Source organism: Salvelinus fontinalis, chromosome 1 (assembly GCF_029448725.1).
Source record: "Salvelinus fontinalis isolate EN_2023a chromosome 1, ASM2944872v1, whole genome shotgun sequence".
NCBI lineage: Eukaryota > Metazoa > Chordata > Actinopteri > Salmoniformes > Salmonidae > Salvelinus > Salvelinus fontinalis.
The window spans coordinates 31990490-32013768 of NC_074665.1; the positions used below are offsets into that span (position 1 = coordinate 31990490).

General features: G+C 43.9%; 1 protein-coding gene across 2 annotated transcripts in view; it reads left to right on the top strand.

Moving 5' to 3' along the window:
* The window catches only part of LOC129853141 (adhesion G protein-coupled receptor A3-like), a 295014-nt gene that overhangs the window by 72403 nt on the left and 199332 nt on the right, over positions 1-23279 (top strand). For both annotated transcript variants that reach the window (XM_055918873.1, XM_055918884.1), the window contains exons 3-6: positions 7419-7490; positions 9379-9450; positions 9632-9703; positions 9979-10142. In XM_055918873.1, coding sequence (XP_055774848.1) covers positions 7419-7490; positions 9379-9450; positions 9632-9703; positions 9979-10142 — 380 coding nt within the window. The remainder of the gene's footprint in view (positions 1-7418; positions 7491-9378; positions 9451-9631; positions 9704-9978; positions 10143-23279) is intronic.

Consider the following 23279-nt stretch of genomic DNA (forward strand, 5'->3'; position numbering starts at 1 on the left):
TTGACTTTTTCCACATTGTTAAAATACAGCCTTATTATAACATTTATTAAATATCCCCCCCCCCCCCATCAATCTGCACACAATACCCCATAATGAGAAAGCAAAAACAGGATTTTAGAAATCTTTGCTAATTTATCAAAAATAAAGAAACTGAAATCATATTTACCTAAGTATTCAGACCCTTTACTCAGTACTTGAAGCACCTTTGGCAGCGATTACATAGCCTCGAGTCTTGGGTATGACGCTACAAGCTTGGCACACCTTTATTTGGGTAGCTTCTCCCATTCTACTCTGCAGATCCTCTCAAGCTCCGTCAGGTTGGATGGGGAGCATTGCTGCACAGCTATTTTCAGGTTTCTACAGATATGTTCGATTGGGTTCAAGTCCGGGCTCTGGCTAGGCCACTCAAGGACATTCAGAGACTTGTCCCGAAGCCACTCTTGCAATGTCTTGGCTATGTGCTTAGGGTCGTTTTCTTTTGGAATGTGAACCTTCGCCCCCAGTCTGATTTTCTGAGTGCTCTGGAGCAGGTTTTTATCAAGGATCTCTCTGTACTTTGCTCTGTTAATCTTTACTTCGATCCTGACTAGTCTCACAGTCTCTGCTGCTGAAAAACATCCCCACTGCATGATGCTGCCACGACCATTCTTCACCATAGGGATGGTGCCAGGTTTCCTCCAGACGTGACGCTTGGCATTCAGGCCAAAGAGTCTTGTTTCTCATGGTCTGAGAGTCTTTAGGTGCCTTTTGGCAAACTCCAAGCACGCTGTCATGTGCCTTTTACTGAGGAGTGGCTTCTGTCTGGACACTCTACCATAAACACCTGATTGGTGTAGTGCTACAGAGATGGTTGTCCTTCTGGAAGGTTCTCCCATCTCCACAGAGGAAATCTAGAGCTCTGTCAGGGTGACCATGAGGTTCTTGGTAACCTCCCTGACCATGGCCCTTCTACCCTCATTGCTCAGTTTGGCTGGGTGGCCAGCTCTAGGAAGAGTCTTGGTGGTTCCAAACTTCTTCCATTTAAGAATGATCCAGGCCACTGTGTTCTTGGGGACCTTCAATGCTTCAGATATTTTTTGGTATCCTTCCGCAGATCTGTGCCTCGACACAATCCTGTCTCGGAGCTCTATGGACAATGCCTTCGACTTCAAGGCTTGTTTTTTTCTCTGACATGCACTGTCAACTGTGGGACCTTTATTTAGAGAGGTATGTGCCTTTCCAAATAATGTCCAATCAATTGAATTTACCACAGGTGGACTCCAATAAAGTTGTAGAAACATCTCAAGGATGATCAATGGAAACAAGATGCACTTGAGCTCAATTTCGAGTCTCATAGCAAAGGGTCTGAATACTTATGTAAATAAGCTATTTCAGTTTTTTTTTTATACATTTGCAAACATTACTAAAAAACAATTTTTGCTTTGTTATTATGGGGGTATTGTGTGTAGATTGATGAGGGGAAAAAATTATTCAACCCATTTTAGAATAAGGCTGTAACGTAACAAAATGTGCAAGTAAGGGCAGGGGTCTGAACACTTTCTGTGCCATACAGATTGCAAAAAAGTTTAAGAGATTTTTGATGTACCGATTCCATGGTACAGGGTGTATGAGTTGATATATAAAATGACCAAAGAGTCAATATTACGTGTTTTTCAGCTAAACATTTTTTTTGCTACCAACAAATTGTTACATTTTTGGGGCATCGCAGCCTTGCAGATCAATAAACCATTTATTTTGGTATTGCCCTCAGGTACAAAATGCTTTAAATGCTTTATTATCCAAATGTTTAAAGTGCGTGTGGGCGACCTCATGCAACCGCAAAATGTCGGATAAAGCACATACTGTACAGTACTGTATTTCTTTATCAGCATTTTTATGCTTTCGTTAACCTGTCTAGGATCAGCGTGGCGCTAGCGGCACACCCCCCCCCCCCCCACTGAAAAACCAGTGCCGCGAAATTCAAAAAAAATATATTTTTTAAATATTTAACTTTCACACATTAAAGTCCAATACAGCTAATGAAAGACACAGATCTTGTGAATCCAGTCAACATTTCCGATTTTTAAAATGTTTTACAGGGAAGACACAATATGTAAAGATGTACATCTATTACCTAAAAACACATTAGCATAATCCACCATCTTTTATTTGTCCACCAACACCAGTAGCCATCACCAATTCGGCTAAACTAAGATATTTATAGCCCCTAACCAACAAAAAAACTCATTAGATGACAGTCTGATAACATATTTATGGTATGGGATAGGTTTTGTTAGAAAAAAGTGCATATTTCAGGTAGATGGCATAGTTTACAATTGCACCCACCATCACAAATGGACTAGAATAATTACAATGAGCAACGTGTTTACCTAACTACTAATCATCAAACATTTCGTAAAAATACACAGCATACACGAATCGAAAGACACAGATCCTGTGAATACAGACAATATTTCAGATTTGTGTCTTACAGCGAAAACACAATAAATCGTTATATTAGCATAGCACATAGCACATAGCAGCCCAGCATTGATTCTAGCCAAAGTGGGCGATAACGTCAACATCGCCAAAAATATATTAATTTTTTCACTAACCTTCTCAGAATTCTTCAGATGACACTCCTGTAACATCATATTACACAATCCATATAGAGTTTGATCGAAAATGTTTATATTTAGCCACCAAAATCATGGTTAGACAATGTGAAATGTAGCTCAGCTGGTCAGAAAATGTCCTTGCGCCACTTAGACAGTGATCTACTCTTATACATAAATACTCATAAACGTGACTAAAAAATATAGGGTGGACAGGGATTGATAGACAATTTAATTCTTAATACAATTGCGTTATTACATTTTTTAATTTATCCTTACTTTTCAATACAGTTTGCGCCAAGCGAAGCTACGTCAAAAAACATGGCGTCCTAAGCCACTAAAATGTTTCGACAGAAACACGATTTATCATAATAAAAATGTCCTACCTTGAGCTGTTCTTCCATCAGTATCTTGGGCAAAGGATCCTTTCTTGGGAGAAATCGTCTTTTGGTGGAAAGCTGTCCTCTTGCCATGTGGAAATGTCAACTGCGTTCGGGATGAACTGAAAAGCGTGCCCAACTTTTCACATCGTTGCAAAAATAAATGTCCCAAAATCGCACTAAACGGATATAAATTGCTATAAAACGCCTTAAATTAACTACCTTATGATGTTTTTAACTCCTAAAACGAGTGAAAAGATGACCGGAGAAATATAACAGGCTAAACTAACGCTTGGAATAGGTGCGCGCCGGTGTCCTCTAGGCTCATGACGCAGCTCCCAAAGAATGACTAGCTTCAGGGTTTTTTCATTTGTAGGGCCTGTGAACGAGCAATCGACCCCGTTGGAATCGTCATCACGTAAAGGCATCCAGGGGAAGACGTAAGAAGTGTCCGTATAGTCATAGCAACGACAGTGCCCTTTTAAATGACTTCAGAAGAGTGGCCAACATTTCTCAAATCTGACTCCATGTCAGGGAAATTGCTGTAGAATGGGCTCTGTTCCACTTAGAGACAAAATTTCAACTCCTATAGAAACTATAGACTGTTTTCTATCCAATAATAATAATAATATGCATATTGTACGATCAAGGATTTTGTGGGAAGCCGTTTAAAAAATTAGCCAAATTAGCATAAGTAGTCTAAACAGCGCCCCAGAATAATTATAAAAATACTCTTTCAAAATGCAGGCTGTATCACATCCGACTGTGATTGGGAGTCCCATAGGGCAGCACACTATTATTATTAATTCATTTAGAATTATATAAAAGCCCCTTAGATATTCTCACAGATCAGATTTTCCCTGACGAAAAATGCCCCTTAGATATTAATTTAAAATCATCCAATCCTCTAAATGTAATTTTTGGCGGAGAGTCACGTCAATTAAAAAGATATTGTTAGGTATACTGTAGGCCTACCGTAGGTGACATGAGTCTCACTGGTGTTGAGTAATGTGCTGTTGAAAGTGGTGTAGGTCTTATTTATTTTAAAAGCATATTGAAGTTAGAAACAATAGGTTTTGAGGCAATAGCTTACCCGCGTATGGTCAACTATTTTAGCACCGTTTCACGCTGCTCTGAGACAAGCATGGGTGGTCTTGATAAAATCAATGAGATTTTTATTTTCACTGAATCTCCATGTGGGTATTGGTTAGACTACAATTAGGGTGTGGAAATGTTGTGCTCTTAGTACTGTAGCCTACTCCCGACCGTCACGTTGTACAGAGCCATATTTTCCGTTTCATCCCAACAGAAACCCTGGGCTGTTGTCATTTTTCTTGGAATAGAAACACCATAATATTAGTCAAATGAATTAAGCTAAATTTCTTAAAATCAATCTCATATACTATGTTCTTAAACAAAATGTTTTAAATTCTCTAGCATAGCCAATATTGGGAGATCTGGAGAGACCAGGTCAGTCAATTACTAATACTCTTAGTAAAAGTATTTATCTTCAACTCTCAATCTGTGGATTCTATTCGATTAGATAGATACAAATTCTATGTTAAACATCACAACATAGTTGAAAGATATATATTGTGCATAGAAATCTGAAGAGGGTGGCCAGCAGAGATAGTTGTAATGGGAAGGAAGCTGAGGGGTGGGATGTGAAGTTGGAGACAAGTGGGAGTGGAGTTATTTAATTGTATTTTTCTCGGGGGGTGGGGGGGGGGGGGTCTCAGATGGTTGAGGGGCAGCTCTTGGGGAACTGTGAGGGGGGATCTTGGAGGTCTGGTGGCCTGGCGGTTGGGAGCTAGGGCCGATGGCTGATGGGTCGCTGGTTCGGGTTTGACCTTGTGGGATATATGTCGACGTGCCCTTGAGAAACTCCCCGAATACAGGTGTGCCAAGCTTGTATCGTCATTCCCAAGAAGACTCGAAGCTGTAATTGCTGCAAAAGGTGCTTCAACAAAGTACTGAGTAAAGGGTTTGAATACGTACGTAAATGTGAAATTTCATTATTTTGTAATTTTTTTTAATACATTTGCAAACATTTCTAAAAACCTGATTTTGCTTTGTAATTTTGGGGTATTGTGTGTAGATTGATGAGGGGGGGAAAAACTATTGAATCAATTTTAGAATAAGGCTGTAATGTAACAAAGTGGAAAAAGTGGTCAAGTGGTCTGAATACTTTCTGAATGCACTGATGTCAAATGTATCATTTGTACAGTTCTTTATAAAAAAGTTGTTATTTGTAACATTTGACTGTGTAAAACCTAGAAGTACTACTTATTTCTCTGAGAGTGAGGCGGATATATTGCATTTAGCAAAAATACATGATTTGTTTCTCTAAATAAGTATACCATCATGTGATAGACGTGTATTTGTTTAAAATCTATCATTGAACAACCCCATGCCATGATTAGATGGTGAAAAAAACACTAGTCTTTCATTATTTCTTTAAACAACCAAAGCTAATTATTTATTTATTTATTTATTTATTTTAAATTCCTGGGGGGTGGATCAGCTTAATATTGCGGAAAGAATGTTGCTTCCAATGTAATTGTCTGCATCATTTCCAATCCCCCATATTTTTTGGGGTAAATATATATATCCATTCACGTATGCATACATATACACATATATACATACACATACCTACATAGACATACATACTTTTTTTAAAGAGTATACCTTTATTATTATTCCCCGCAAACCCTACCACCGATCCCCCAATTGGAGTAAACTGATAAACATTTCTGTTTTTACCTTCAATTTATACATCTTATACACATTTTACAGACACAGTCTACTTTATAATAGTTCTCTCTTGTTTGTTCTTAGTCCTTCCTCTATTTCTGTTGTCCATCCAGTTTGATTTCCACTTGTAACTGTGCTATTTCACAATAGCTCCGCACCTATACACATTTCACAGATCCCGTATGCCCTACATTGTTTATCTTGTTATTAGTCCCACCCTTCAGCTCCACTCAACCTTTCCCATCTATCTTCCAACATCATCCATTTCGGATTTTTATTTGCCATATATTTTTCAACTGTGCTGTGATGCTTCACAAAAGATTTGAATCTTCCTATTCTCATAGCTTCTACGGATTGTAAATTAAAAATAAACATTTTTGCTAAAATAATTATTATATTATTGATTGATTGACTATGGCTTTTCAGATCCCCCAGTATTGCTATCTGTAGCGTTAGTTCTACGCAAATGTTGCAATTCTTCAACCATTCCTGGACCTGTGACCAAAAACGAGCTACATGCGGACAATACCAAAATAAATGGTCTAATGACTCTGCCTCCTCACAGCAGAATCTACAGAGCTGGGAAGATTGTATCCCCCATATATATAACATTCTATTAGTTGCAAGAATTTTGTACAATAATTTAAATTGAAAAATTCGAAGATTTGAATCCGGCGTTGTTTTGCGTATCAATTCATAAACCATGTGCCATGGAATGGGTACATCGAAAATCTCTTCCCAACTATTTTGCAATTTATATGGCACAGCTGTAAGTTTTTTGGTCCTTAAATGAAATTGGTATATGTTTTTATTTATCACACTTTTCTTTAACCATTTATGTTCTTTAATATAAGGCCGACATACAAGTTCCTTACTTTTATCCCCTTCCACCCAAAGCTAATTTACAAACATTTAAAAAAATGGATATACAGTATAGCATTTTGGAATTAATCACATTTTGTTGGAGGGAGGCTGGAGTTTACATCTTAATGTCACAATGAGCTTGCATGCTTGTCCCTGATGAGAGCCCAGCTCAGTGAATGTCATTGCTAACTGCCAACCACTACTGCCAGATGAGAGCATTTTAAGGGGCAGTCCCCTTCCCTGTCTCCAGCAATGTGACTCTTAAAACCCACAGTTGCATAATAAGTATCTCTCTCTCTCTCTCTCTCTCTCTCTCTCTCGCTCTCTCTCGCTCTCTCTCGCTCTCTCTCGCTCTCTCTCGCTCTCTCTCGCTCTCTCTCGCTCTCTCTCTCTCGCTCTCTCTCGCTCTCTCTCGCTCTCTCTCGCTCTCTCTCGCTCTCTCTCTCTCGCTCTCTCTCGCTCTCTTTCTCGCTCTCTCTCTCGCTCTCTTTCTCGCTCTCGCTCTTTCTCTTTCTCTTTCTCTCTCGCTCTCTCTCGCTCTTTCTCGCTCTCTCTCTCTCGCTCTTTCTCGCTCTCTCTCTCTCGCTCTTTCTCGCTCTCTCTCGCTCTTTCTCGCTCTCTCTCGCTCTTTCTCGCTCTCTCTCTCTCGCTCTTTCTCGCTCTCTCTCGCTCTTTCTCGCTCTCTCTCTCGCTCTTTCTCGCTCTCTCTCGCTCTTTCTCTCTCTCTCTCTTTCTCTCTTTCTCTCTCTCTCTCTCTTTCTCTCTCTCTCTCTTTCTCTCTTTCTCTCTCTCTCACACGCGCTCTTTCTCTCTCTCTCTCTAGGGACCTGAGGAATAATTTAATTAGCACGGTGGAGCACGGGGCCTTCCGTGGACTGGTGGCTCTGAGGAGACTGTGAGTATGAAGGGGTTTGTCATAGTGGTTGGGCTACCCAGAGTGACAAGGCCAGGGTCTTAGGGGGCCGTTGGTGAGTTGAGGGGAGGGCGGGGAGAGAGGTGAGTTATTCCACATGGCAATTATGACAGAAGAGCTTCCTTTGATGGCTTCATCATAATTAAAGAAGATTCACTCTTTCCTGAAGTGGTAGATAAAACACACACACATTCTCTCTCTGTCTCTGGTGTAAATTACTTAATTCCGTCATGATTGTTAGGGGGTTTTAGGCTGCTGGGGTGTTGCAACAGTGCTGATTTGGGGTGTGTGTGCCAAGTTTATTGTAGTTTTGTGATTTTCTATTCGTTTTTAGATTTTTGTTTTAGTTTTCAGACTTGATTTACTAGTTTTTATTCAGTTTTTATATTATTTTGTTTTAGTGTTAGGGACAGAAAGTAGCCTTATGCATGAGAGGCGACATTTATGTGTTTTAGGCCTTTAGCAGGGCTACTAAAGTACTATTTGACGGTCCGGTCACACAAATATCCTAGGTGGCAAAGGTCTAGATAGATATTGTTCAAATTGTTCACACCCTTCTTGTTAGCAGAGAATAAATGTGTGCAAATTGTAAAGCTCATTTTGTAAAGCTCACACATTTTTCACGTTTTAAGTGTGTTCATATGATACCAAGAGTAGAATTCTGACCCGAATTCCAAAAATAAAATAAAGTCTGTCTCACCTTATCTTTATCCTGAAATTCTTTGTGGGTGCTGTTCAGATGAACTTTGAGGTTGGTTGGGTTTTTCCCTTTCATATCTGTGCCACACACGCTGCCATTTTCGGACACTGCAATACTTTTGCCTTTTCTCTTTTCCAGCGACGTACTCAATATAATCCCATACGGGTCTTTGCCTTTTGTGACCGACCACTGCTGGTGTTGGGTTTGCTGCCGCCATTGTTCACGCGAATGGTTCACACTCCGCGCTCGCCCTCTGATTTCTTCCCTGTTGGCTACTGATAGCTAGTGATAGTGATGCACAAGCTAGGCCTATTTGAAACATCGCCATCTACTGGCAGCCTTTACAGGACAGATTCAGAAGCTCGAAAACCCCATTAGAAAAAAAGCATGAAAACCCCATTAGATTTTTGCCCAAAATATCTAAAACTAAAGATAATTTATAATGGTTTTTATTTTTATTTTAGTTTGTTTTGCAGTCAAGGATAATAGATACAGTATAGTTTTAGTTTTTCAAATGTTTTTCTTAATTATTTTATTTCAGTTGACTAAATTGTTTTTCCAATTTTAGTTTTTATTTTATTTTCAGTTTTCGTTCACTATAATAACTTTGGCGTGTGCGCCCGGCTCTGGGAGCAGCAGAGTGCTAATTTAAGTGCTCCCCAACTGGTGATTACTCGAGAGCCTTGCTTATTTCCCCACAGCTGCTCCAGCAAAGCAGCTCTTTAATTACAGAGGGAAAGGGCACGGAGCCACGACAGCCCTCAGTGCGTGTGTGTGTGCGGTGTGAGGATGGATGGGGATGTGAGGGGTGAAGGGGTTACAGAAGGTCAGTGTTGATATCTCGCGAGTTGGAATAAATAAACATTGGACTGGTGGTTTAACATCACAGTTCCTTGAGCTGCTTAAGCTCTCGTTAATAGATTGTTATGAGAAGAGACGGCACATCACACACACACACACACACACACACACACACACACACACACACACACACACACACACACACACACACACACTTGTTGTCACAGCCAAGCTCGTTCTGTGTTCTCTCACACACGCATCCCCTCACTGCCAGCTCTCCTGCTATGATCAGTGCTCTTAATGCTTTAAGTCAGATGTGCTTGGCTTATCTCTAAGCCACAATTTAAAGTTTGCTTTTTGTCCTTATAGGGATCTCTCCAACAATCGGATTGGCTGCCTCTCTCCTGAAATGTTTGTAGACCTTGGCAATCTTTCTAAATTGTGAGTAATCTCTAAATTGAAAACATACAGTATGGTGCGCACAATTTGAGATGCGTGTGTAGGAAATATGTTGTTTCTTTTAGATAAGGCTCTTTCAAAGTAATGCATTAGCAGATACTGTGGCGTTTTACTTGTACAAAGTAAACCAGTTTGATGTGTATTTACCCTTTTCTCCCCACAGGAATCTATCTGGAAATATTTTCTCTTCGTTGCCGGTGGGACTATTCACACACCTCCTGTCTCTCAAAGTCCTGTAAGAAAACAAAAGGAAACAACACACACACACACACACACACACACACACACACACACACACACACACACACACACACACACACACACACACACACACACACACACACACACACACACACACACACACACACACACACACACACACACACACACACACACACACACACACACACACACACAACAATCATATAATCACTCACACACACACACTGCACCAAAATGACACCTACACAGTTCGATGATGGTTGTAATACCATTGTCGTATCCCCTCAGGCACTTCTCTACAGAGTCTCTGTTCTGTGACTGTCAGCTGGGGTGGCTGCTGCTGTGGGCCAGGGCGAACGGTGTGCGCCTGGGCAACGACACCCTGTGTGTGTACCCCACACACCTCCACGGCCTGGAGGTCCGCAACCTGAGGGAGACACAGCTCAGATGTGGTAAGTTATCTCACACCATCACTATCCGTGTTTACATAAGGCATACAGAACACCTACATAGAGTTAGCATGTTAATATCTTTTTTTCTGTATATGTTTGAATTTGTATTGTGCCCCAAAATAAATGAGTATGGGTCATGAGGAGTATGGCCTATGATTATAAGTATGAGGATGAGGAGTATGTCTGAAAGTCGATGGCTGAATATTCCCTGCTGTCTGTCGGATCACCCCTCTGTGTATATGAGGTGAGTGAATCACCTGTGAGGAAGAGATTGGTGTGGAAGCTAGCTAGAGTGTTCTGGTGTTTCCATCTCTGCTTTTGTGATATGCTCTGCTGTGTGCTCTGAGCCATGGGGGAATCACATCTCATGTCTGAAAGCAACTCTGCTCCTACATTCCCCATATCCTGCACACGCTTAGAGGATATTGCACCGGGATGAGAAAATAACACGAGTCACTGCTGGAAATGTAAATGGCTGTGTGTTTGTGTGTGTGTGTGTGTGTGGGGGGGTGTATCCATGTACAATACTAGACATTCTGAAGTTATTCTACATAATCCCGAGTGTGTCTTTCATTATGTGGAACAATCCAAGCAATTACAGGGTAATTCCACACAGTCCTATGACATAGAGCCAGGAGTGGAATTAGGCTGGTTGGAGTATAGAATTCTCCTTTCACCCGAACACATCCATTATGGGATTAACGTGATAATGTTCAGGACTCCCTCTACAACAGCCTCCTACAATCCCTTTACTTACTTTTTTGGCAAGAGTCATCTTTGATTGGACACTGTACAGTGCTCTAACAACCTCTTCTTGTAATGTTATTTGCAGCTTATTATCTCCATATGGGTTCACTTTATGTCATGGAAGGCAGCACTACTATACTGTGGCCATCAGCATTTCATCACATATCAGCTGCGTTTGTTCAGCACCTGGTGATATAGGTCAAGGTATTACTGAGAATGACAGTCGATACGATGACAAATGACAAAGCTCGCCTTCTCACTCGTACCAGACAATAGTTCTCACTCATACCAGACAACTATCCAAGGTGCAATCTTCCTGTTATTCCAGCCATGTCGTCCCTTTTTTTTCTTCTCCAAAGCGATGTGATGAGTAGCAGATGTCAGGGTGAGCACATCTTAAAGTGCTTCTCCTCCTTTGGGGTGTCTGACATTGCGTGCGGGTCAAGTGTCATTCTCAAACGAGGGGGAACGGAGGGAGGAGAAGTTTCCTGACAGGATCAGGTGCTTCCTCAGATGGGGGTCAAGGCTATGTCTGTTCAGCTCATCTAACACTGAGAAATGAGACACAGACACACACACACACACACACACACACACACACACTGAATAAGGAGCAGGGCCCTCATTGATTTCCTCAAGGCTCATCAGTGGCCTCTGTAGAATGCATATAATTTGACGTTTTAGTCATTTAGCCGACGCTCTTATCCAGAGCGACTTACAGGAGCAATTGGGATTAAGTGCCTTGCTCAAGGTCACATAAGCATACTTTTTTTTACCTCGTTGGCTCAGGGATTCAAACCAGCGACCTTTCGGTTACTGACCCAACACTCTTAACCACTAGGCTACCTGCCGCATATGAATTGGAATACATAGACTACGGTAAGAAGAGATGAGTTGATTCACACACACCTAGGGCCTTTGGTGTCTGGGTAATTATTTAGTGTATGACGCCATGGCAGTGTCAGGGTCCTAATGGTCACTACAGGCCTTATGCACATGACGAGAATTATATGCCTTTTAGACCCTGTGGTCAGACCAGTAGAACTTGCTTTCAAGTTGAATTAGCTCCATATTCTGAAAAAGACAGAATATTATCCAAGCAACATCTGGATACAATAAGAGAAGTGTAACCAGTGTGTGTGAAAGGGCCTACTCCTATTGAGGAAATAGCAGGGTTGGACTTGTTTTTATTAATTAGGGGTTTCTCATTTAATGGCTTCCCATCCTGAATGATGTGGCTCACTCAGAGACTGTCTTAGCTGTTGTGGGTCAGTGAGCCTGGTCCCGGATTTGTTTGTGCTGTGTTTTCCAACTCCTATGGTCATTGTCATGTTTGCCCAGACAGCACAAACAGATCTGGGACCATGCTAAGATGGAGTTGTTCTGTAGTGATTTGAATGGATCCTTCTAGGCTAGCGGCCAATCCTCAAAAAAAAGCTTTTGCTTTTGAGATGCCCCCACCTGATGTATAACAAAGCACAACCATGTTTTTCCATAAAAGGTCTCATAGATATGTAATAGATGGTTGTATGAAATTGTTTTACTGAAAAAGTGGTTAAATTGATAGCTATTTCGACAACCCCTTAACTCAAACAGTGCAGAATTAATGCCTGGCTGAAGGGGGTGCACATATGCTCATGTAGCCCAATATTGCAAGCTCTGATATTGCTAAAATGTTGAATACTAGTAGTCAATTGTCTGCCCTACATACACAAACAAACAAACAGCACTACGATATCTTAAAGCAATTTAGAAATATAGACCTGTAAACACACAGATACATTGGGTGGAAATATCAACTATTCATTTTTATGATTTTTAATTTATTTTATTTCACCTTTATTTAACCAGGTACGCCAGTTGAGAATAAGTTCTCATTTACAACTGTGACCTGGCCAAGATAAAGAAAAGCAGTGCGACAAAAACATCAACACAGAGTTACACATAAACAAACGTACAGTCAATAACACAATAGAAACATCTATGTACAGTGTGTGCAAATGTAGAAGAGTAGGGAGGTAAGGCAGTAAATAGGCCATAGAGGTGAAATAATTACAATGTAGCATTAACACTGGAGTGATAGATGTGTAGATAATGATGTGCAAGTAGAGATACTGGGGTGCAAAAAAACAAGAGGATAAATAACAATATGGGGATAAAGTAGTTGGGTGTGCTATTTACAGATTGGTTGTGTACAGGTACAGTGATCAGTAAGCTGCTTTGACAGCTGATGCTTAAAGTTAGAGAGGGAGATATAAGACTCTAGCTTCAGTGATTTTTGCAATTTGTTCCAGTCATTGGTAGCAGAGAACTGGAAGGAAAGGCGGCCAAAGGAAGTGTTCGCTTTGGGGATGACCAGTGAAATATACCTGCTGGAGCGTGTGCTACGGGTGGGTGTTGCTATGGTGACCAGTGAGCTGAGGTAAGGCGGGACTTTACCTAGCATAGACTTATAGATGACCTGGAGCCAGTGGGTTTGGCGACAAATATGTAGTGAGGGCCAGCCAACAAGAGCATACAGGTCACAGTGGTAGGTGATATGGGGCTTTGGTGACAAAACGGATGGCACTGTGATAGACTACATCCAGTTTGCTGAGTATGGTGTTGGAGGCTATTTTGTAAATGACATCGCCAAAGTCAATGATCGGTAGGATAGTCCGTTTTACAAGGTTATGTTTGGCAGCATGAGTGAAGGAGGCTTTGTTGCAAAATAGGAAGCCGATTCTAGATTTAATTTTGGATTGGAGATGCTTAATCTGAGTCTGGAAGGAGAGTTTACAGTCTAACCAGACACCTAGGCATTTAGTTGTCCACATATTCCAAGTCAGAACCGTCCAGAGTAGTGATGCTAGTCGGGCGGGAGGATGTGGGCAGCAATCAGTTGAAAAGCATGCACTTAGTTTTACTTCCATTTAAAAAGAGTTGGAGGCCTCGGAAGGAGTGTTGTACGCATTGAAGCTCGTTTGCAGGTTTGTTAGCATAGTGTCCAAAGAAGGGCCAGATGTATACAGAATGGTGTCATCTGCATAGAGGTGGATCAGAGAATCACCAGCAGCAAGAGCGACGTCATATGTACAGAGAAAAGAGTCGGCCCGAGAATTGAACCCTGTGGCACCCCCATAGAGACTGCCAGAGGTCCGGACAACAGGCCCTCCAATTTGACACACTGAACTCTGTCTGGAAGTAGTTGGTGAACCAGGCGAGGCAGTCATTTGAGAAGCCAAGGCTATTGAGTCTGCCGATAAGAATGCGGTGATTGACAGAGTCGAAAGCCTTGGCCAGGTTGATGAAGACGGCTACACAGTACTGTCTTTTATCGATGGCGGTTATGATATCGTTTAGGACCTTGGGCATGGCTGAGGTGCACCCATGACCAGCTCGGAAACCAGATTGCATAGCGGAGAAGGTACAGTGGGATTCGAAATGGTCGGTGATCTGTTTGTTAACTTGGCTTTCGAAGATTTTAGAAAGGCAGGGCAGGATGGATATAGGTCTATAACAGTTTGGGTCTAGAGTGTCACCCCCTTTGGAGAGGGGGATGACCACGGCAGCTTTCCAATCTTTGGGGATCTCAGACGATACGAAAGAGAGGTTGAATAAGCTAGTAATAGGGGTTGCAACAATTTTGGCAGATAATTTTAGAAAGAGAGGGTCCAGATTGTCTAGCCCAGCTGATTTGTAGGGATCCAGATTTTCCAGCTCTTTCAGAACATCAACTGTCTTGATTTGGGTGAAGGAGAAGCGGTGGGGGCTTGGGCAAGTTGCTGAAGGGGATGCTGAGATGTTGGCCGGGGTAGGGGTAGCTAGGTGGAAGCATGGCCAGCTTTAGAAAAATGCTTATTGAAATGATCGATTATCGTAGATTTATCGGTGGAAACATTGTTTCCTATCCTCAGTGTAGTGGGCAGCTGGGAGGAGATGCTCTTATTCTCCATGGACTTTACAGTGTCCCAAAACGATTTGGAATTAGTGCTAAAGGATGCAAATTTCTGTTTGAAAAAGCTAGCCTTAGCTTTCCTAACTGACTGAGTGTATTGGTTCCTGACTTCCCTGAAAAGTTGCATATCGCGGGTGCTATTTGATGCTAATGCAGAACGCCACAGGATGTTTTTGTGCTGGTCAAGGGCAGTCAAGTCTGGGGTGAACCAAGGGCTATATCTGTTCTTAGTTCTACGTTTTTTGAATGGGGCATGCTTATTTGAGACGGTGAGGAAAGCACTTTTAAAGAGCAGCCAGGCATCCTCTACTGACGGGATGAGGTCAATATACTTCCAGGATACCCGGGCCATGATGAATGTAAACTTCACTTTTTGGTAGCTGTTCAATAGACAACTTTCCAAGTCCAATTTTTTTCTCTCTTTTCGGTGTCTATTGGTGGGCTAAGACACTGAAAGCTGTCATTTTTTCCAATCAAAGCTTCCTCTGTGGATTTGTATGTATTTAGCCCCTACTCTTGGATTTAACTCCTAATCCAATATGGCATCAAATCCAATAAGGCTGCCACAATACCATTTAAATGGTGGTTTAATCACTTGTATATGTACATGTTTTAAATTAGTCTTAAGCCTCTTTGACGATCATTGAGACAAATGTGAGGCTCCAGCAAAAAGAAAGAGAATCCAACCCTGACACCCTCTCCCTAGCTCTACAACTAGCCCCCACTGTGGTATAAATTCCCTGCCAGGATTGGGCTCTTAATTAATTCACCTCCGTATCATTTAGAAGTGAGTTTTTGTATTGCTAGTCCAAAAGGTCTGCCTGAATCCAACTTGACCTGCTGGGCCACTGCATTTGTGATGCACATTGGGATGTTCCCATGTTCTTAATACTACTTTCACATAGGATGTATGGTGTTTTGCCTATGAAAAAAATGGTGCAATGTCTACATGACCCCATTACAAACAGGCCCATTTCTACAACCTGCAGGTTCTACAACCTGCATACAACTTTTATACCTCCCGTGTGCATGCCGGCATGCCGGGGGCGAATGGTAGTAGTGGTATGCTGATGTGGCAGGGAGTTTATTTTAATAAATCCATTGAGAATATACACCATCAAAAATAAATCCATTATTAATTTGTTTAGGTTGGTTCTAATAAACATTATAAGACTAATGAAATTAATTTTAAAAATAATAGAAATGCAGGCGAAGGGTCTTACGTTGAGAGTGTCTTCATCATGATACCGATTGAAAATGATAGCAATCTATGTTTTCCAAAAGCATTCGAGTCTTGTGTGTTCATGTTTCGCAACCTCCGGCAGCTTTTGGAGTTGCCTATACGTGATCAAGCAAAATAATAGGCCTACATTCTGAACGTTTCTGATCAGTGATAGATGAGCAAACAAATAGATGAGCTATCCCACCTCCACGTATTTGCCCAGCCAGAGAATAAACGAAATATACAGATGGAGATTCAGTGAAACAAAATCACATTGATTAAGACAAGTCTCAGGCTTTTGGTCGGGAGTAGGCCTAGGCTACTAAGCGACTGCCAGTGAAGAGCAAAATAATCCACATGTGAAGCTACATAACATGCTGGCAAAATGTTCTGATCAGGCTAATACATGTGCCAACCAGACAAGATGATCATGAGCAGCACTCACCTCAACTTAGCTAACATTTCCACAGCCTAATTGTAGCCTAACCAATATGCAAACGGAGATTCAGTGAAAAGAAAAATAGAAATTGATAGATTTTTATTAGATTTCCCCCCCCCCCAATTTTGATCTTGTCTCATCGTTGCAACTCCCCAACAGGCTCGGGAGGCGAAGGTCGAGTCATGCATCCTCCGAAACATGACATGCGAAATTGCACTTCTTAACATCCGCTTAACCTGGAAGTCAGCCGCACCAATGTGTCGGAGGAAACACCGTTCACCTGACGACTAGGTCAGCCTGCAGGCGCCCGGCCGCCCACAAGGAGCTGTTAGAGTGAGATGAACCAAGTAATTGGCCCTCCCGGCCAAACCCTCCCCTAACCCGGACGACGCTGGGCCAATTGTGCGCGGCCCTATGGGACTCCCGATCGCGGCCGGTTGTGATACAGCTCGGGATTGAACCCAGGAACCCTCTAGCACTGTGATGCAGTGCCTTAGACCTCTGCACTATTCGGGAGATTGATAGATTTAGCAAGACCCCACACTTGCCTCAAAGCAGTGAAAAATGGTGCTGAAATAGTTGACCACACACGGGTAGGCTATTGCTAGGCTATTGCTTCAATCAATTGTATTTTAACAATTGGATAACTTTGGGAGTTTCAGTAACACCAATTTGATGCCTTCAATTGCATTAGCCTACTTTATTCCAGTATTTGTCATTCAGTGATACAGTATTTATTACAACAGTAATTCTTTATGTATCCATCTGTTGTGGTGAAGAAAAAAAAGACTTGTGGTGAACTTTGCAAAGAGATTGGTGAAGTGACATGCCTCGCAAAGTTTAGAACTTCCAGGACGATAGTAGTAACTATTAAGAGCGTAGTGCGTGCGAATGCCACCTTGGTTAATATTGGCCAAATTATCATTCTACCTGACTTCCAAAGAAATATAAAGAAATATGTTGCCACATTCAACATTAAAACAACTTGACCCACAGTACAATTGGGCGTTGGAAAGATCTAAAGGCAAGTCTATTTGTGACAGCCCTTTCACAGACTTTCCTTCACAACCATACAACCAACCATTCAACTACTGGAGTATCCCCATCATCATTCAGGCTGGGATAACATTCCAGTTAGTCAAGGGGTCTCTTTGGTATGCAAGCTGCATCTGCTGACTGCCTATAGCGAACTGTACAAATGGAAACTGATCACTCCTCCAGTCACACAGCAAGGATACTAGCCCTTGCCCAGAATGACCAATCAATCTGTCACGTTCCTGACCTGTTTTCTGTTGTTTTGTATGTGTGTGATGGTCAGGGCGTGAGTTTTGGGTGGGCAGTCTATGTTTTCTGTTTCTATGTTGGTTTTGGGTTGCCTGGTATGGCTCTTAATTAGAGGCAGGTGTTTTGCGTTTTCCTCTAATTGAGAGTCATATTAAGGTAGGTTGTTCTCACTGTTTGTTTGTGGGTGATTGTCACTGTGTCTGTGTTTGTTGCACCACACGGTACTGTCTCGTTCGTTCGGTCGTTCCTGTTCATGTGTTCTTCGTTTCATGTAAGTTCGTAGTTTAGGTCTGTCTAGTTCGTTTTGTTATTTTGTAAATTAGTCAAGTGTATTTCGTGTCTGTTCTTCGTCTTGAAATAAAGTCATTATGTATTCACAACCCGCTGCGCCTTGGTCTACTAACTCACCGAAAGACAGCCGATACAGAATCACCCACCAAACCCAGATCAAGCAGCGGGTTAACGGACAGCAACGACAGCAGCAGTGGGTTGAGGAGGATTGGACATGGGAAGAGATTCTGGACGGAGAGGGACCCTGGGCAGAGCCAGAGGAGTGTCGCCGTTCCAAGGCGGAGCTGGAGGCATCTAAAGCGGAGAGGCGACGATATGATGAGGCAGCACGGAAGCAAGGCTGGAAGCCCGCAAGTACTACCCAAAAATTTCTTGGGGGGGGGGGGCTAAGAGGTAGTGGGCCGAGGGCAGGTAGGAGACCTGCGCCCACTTCCCAGGCTAACTGTGGAGAGCGGGAGTACGGGCAGACACCATGTTACGCAGTAGAGCGCACGGTGTCTCCTGTACGGGTGCATAGCCCAGTGCGGGTTATTCCACCTCCCCGCACTGGTAGGGCTACGGGGAGCATGCAACCAGGTAAGGTTGGGCAGGCTCAGTGCTCAAGGGAGCCAGTACGCCTACACGGTCCGGTATTTCCGGCGCTACCTCCTCGCCCCAGCCCAGTACCACCAGTGCCTACACCACGCACCAGGCTTCCAGTGCGTTTTAAGAGCCCTGTTCCTCCTCCACGCACTCTCCCTTTGGTGCGTGTCTCCAGCCCAGTGCCTCCAGTTCCGGCACCACGCACTAAGCCATCTGTGCGTCTCCAGAGCCCTGTACGCACTGTTTCTTCTCCCCGCACTCGCCCTGAGGTGTGTGCCCTCAGCCCAGTACCTCCAGTTCCGGTACCACGCACCAGGCCTATAGTGCGCTTCGAGAGGTCAGTGTGCCCTGTTCCTGCTCCCCGCACTAGCCTTGAAGTGCGTGCCGTCATCCCGGTACCTCCAGTTCCGGCACCACGCACCAGGCCTACTGTGCGCCTCAGCAGGGCAGAGTCGGCCGTCTGCCCAACGCCTTCTGCACTGCCTGTCTGCCCAACGCCTTCTGCACTGCCTGTCTGCCCAGCGCCGTCTGAGCCATCTGTCTGCCCAGCGCCGTCTGAGCCATCTGTCTGCCCAGCGCCGTCTGAGCCATCTGTCTGCCCAGCGCCGTCTGAGCCATCTGTCTGCCCAGCGCCGTCTGAGCCATCTGTCTGCCCAGCGCCGTCTGAGCCATCTGTCTGCCCAGCGCCGTCTGAGCCATCTGTCTGCCCAGCGCCGTCTGAGCCATCTGTCTGCCCAGCGCCGTCTGAGCCATATGTCTGCCCAGCGCCGTCTGAGCCATCTGTCTGCCCAGCGCCTTCTGAGCCATCCGACTGCACAGCGCCTTCTGAGCCATCCGTCTGCCACGAGCCATTAGAGCCGCCCGTCTGTCCCGAGCCATTAGAGCCGTCCGTCAGTCAGGAGCTGCCAGAGCCGCCAGCCAGTCAGGAGCTGCCAGAGCCGCCAGCCAGTCAGGAGCTGCCAGAGCCGCCAGCCAGTCAGGAGCTGCCAGAGCCGCCAGCCAGTCAGGAGCCGCCAGAGCCGCCAGCCAGTCAGGAGCCGCCAGCCAGTCAGGAGCTGCCAGAGCCGCCAGCCAGTCAGGAGCTGCCAGAGCCGCCAGCCAGTCAGGAGCTGCCAGAGCCGCCAGCCAGTCAGGAGCTGCCAGAGCCGCCAGCCAGTCAGGAGCTGCCAGAGCCGCCAGCCAGTCAGGAGCTGCCAAAGACGCCAGCCAGTCAGGAGCCGCCCTCCAGTCAGGAGCCGCCCTACAGTCAGGAGCCGCCCTCCAGTCAGGAGCCGCCCTCCAGTCATGAGCCGCCCTCCAGTCATGAGCCGCCCTCCAGTCATGAGCCGCCCAACAGTCATGAGCCGCCCTACAGTCATGAGCTGCCCTACAGTCATGAGCTGCCCTACAGTCATGAGCTGCCCTACAGTCATGAGCTGCCCTACAGTCATGAGCTGCCCTACAGTCATGAGCTGCCACTCAGTCATGAGCTGCCACTCAGTCATGAGCTGCCACTCAGTCATGAGCTGCCACTCAGTCCGGAGTTGCCATTAGTACAGAGTTGTCCCTCTGTCCTAAGCTGTCCCTCTCTCCGGAGCTACCTCTCTGTCCTGAGCTGTCTCCTCTATGTAGGAGGGGCCTTAGTAAAGGTTCCTGGACCATGGTTGGGGGCGAGGGTCGCCACTCAAAGGACGCTAAGGAGGGGGACAAAGACAGTGGTGGAGTGGTGTCCTCGTCCATCGCCGGAGCCGCCACCGCGGACAGATGCCCACCCAGACCCTCCCCTTGAGTTTTAGGGGTGCGCCCGGAGTTCGCACCTTGAGGGGGGGGGGTTCTGTCACGTTCCTGACCTGTTTTCTGTTGTTTTGTATGTGTGTGATGGTCAGGGCGTGAGTTTTGGGTGGGCAGTCTATGTTTTCTGTTTCTATGTTGGTTTTGGGTTGCCTGGTATGGCTCGTAATTAGAGGCAGGTGTTTTGCGTTTTCCTCTAATTGAGAGTCATATTAAGGTAGGTTGTTCTCACTGTTTGTTTGTGGGTGATTGTCACTGTGTCTGTGTTTGTTGCACCACACGGTACTGTCTTGTCTCGTTCGTTCGGTCGTTCCTGTTCATGTGTTCTTCGTTTCATGTAAGTTCGTAGTTTAGGTCTGTCTAGTTCGTTTTGTTATTTTGTAAATTAGTCAAGTGTATTTCGTGTCTGTTCTTCGTCTTGAAATAAAGTCATTATGTATTCACAACCCGCTGCGCCTTGGTCTACTAACTCACTGAAAGACAGCCGTTACACAATCAATCAAATGTATTTATAAAGCCCTTTTTACATCAGCTGATGTCACAAAGTGCTGTTAGCTGTGCAAGCAGGTCACGGCCCCAAAACTACAACCATCACTGGCTACCTCGTCTCCTCACCCTGTAAGGACACACGTATGTCCTGGTTACCTCAAAGACTTTGAATTAACCTTGCACACTTAGTTATATTGGGGAAATAAGGGCTGTACACTACTAGAGTAGCTGACTGTTGTATTACAGTTGTTTTCCTGTACGCTACTGTGTGGTTGTGTTGTGAAAGCCTTAATATATTTTGTGGACTTGCCCATTGTTGATATGCTGTATGTGTGTGAATGAGGTTACAACATGAACACACTGTAATAATGGATCTGTGAGTCGGGAAGCAGGTGAAACGTTTGATTAAGAGGAGGGGAGAAGCAGGAGAAGATGTGACACATACATTGAGAAAGTAGTTGGCTTCGGTTATTCAAACACAACAGAGGCATGGCATGGCCTAGTTAAATAAAGGTTAAATATACAGCACTGAGTGAGAGCAAAATTGACTTGGAAAGTTGTCTATTGAACAGCTACCAAAATGTGAAGTTTACATTCATCATAAATATTCATGGTTTATATTTATGCCTATTGTATCTGTGTGTTTATAGGTCTATATTTCCTAAATGTTTTAAGAGATCCTAATGTTGTTTATTTCTGTATGCAGGGCAGACAATTGACTACTTATATTCCACATTTTAGCAATATCAGAGCTGCCACTATTGGATTACATTAGTTTATGTGGTTAATGTGTTAACTGCAGCCCAATGACACCCGCAGAGCTTAGCCCTGGCATCTAGGGATCCTTGTGCCATCACACACACACACACACACACACACACACACACACACACACACACACACACACACACACACACACACACACACACACACACATATGGCATTACCCTGGCTTTACCTTGTGCCATTACACACTGTGGGTCAGCACAACTACTACTTCATCAACACACACATACTGTACACATCGGGAAAGCATACACACACACACACACACACACACGCACACACACACGCACACACAGTCTCACCCTGGCAGTGCCTGATAGGCACAGGCGTTTTGCCGCTCTGATCCTTTGGCTCTGAGTGTGATTCAACAGTATCAGCATAACAGCAGATCAACAGTCCATTGCCCCATGCTGTTTTTATGTGGTACCACTTAGCCAGCTACAGTCAGCTACAGGTTATGCAGTAGCTCCAGTTCTGCACTGCTTCATGTCCAACTACCAATACATGGCTCTGTAAATAATCAACAAATGAAATGACACTCTTTAAAACACAGGAAAATTGCAATATCAAGAGATGTGGTGTTAGCCCAGTAGATGAGCATGTTAATATCAAGAGATGTGGTGTTAGCCCAGTCGATGAGCATGTTAATATCAAGAGATGTGGTGTTAGCCCAGTCGATGAGCATGTTAATATCAAGAGATGTGGTGTTAGCCCAGTCGATGAGCATGTTAATATCAAGAGATGTGGTGTTAGCCCAGTCGATGAGCATGTTAATATCAAGAGATGTGGTGTTAGCCCAGTCGATGAGCATGTTAATATCAAGAGATGTGGTGTTAGCCCAGTCGATGAGCATGTTAATATCAAGAGATGTGGTGTTAGCCCAGTAGATGAGCATGTTAATATCAAGAGATGTGGTGTTAGCCCAGTAGATGAGCATGTTAATTGCGTACTTTAGTACAGAAGCACGTATGTCTTATTTATGTTAATAGTATGCATTATTTCTATTTATGTATGTATTACAGCACGTGTTCCTCCATGGAATGCGTTTAACACGATTGTCTGCGGGTTTTCGCTCCTCCCTTGTACTTGATTGATGAATTAAGGTCACTAATCAGTAAATAACTCCCCTTACATGGTTGTCTAGGTCTTAATTGAAAGGAAAAAACTAAAACCTGCAGACACTAGAGATGGAATGGTGCCGTGCCTTCGCTATCTCACTATCTCTCTGTCAGATCCATTATATAGCATTTAGAATAGAGATGTAATATAGCTAGAGACGTTGGAGTTTGAACTGAATGTATCAGCATCCATAAATGGGAGCGCTTTATGACCCATGTACTGAATGGCCCGTCACACTGTAAGCACTGCTAGGTCTCCCCATTGATCTGAATGGAACTGAAGGCCGCTTAGCCGGCTTCTTGGAGCATGTCCAAGGAAATGTTTTTATGTGCCCAATCAAACATGTTCCCTGTGTTCGGAATTCCCAAGGTACCACAGCGAGCCAGTTTACTACGATAATCTCAGATCAGTATGTAGACGGGTGGCCGACGCAAACAGCTCCAGGTACAGCGCTAGCGGTTTCTAAGATTG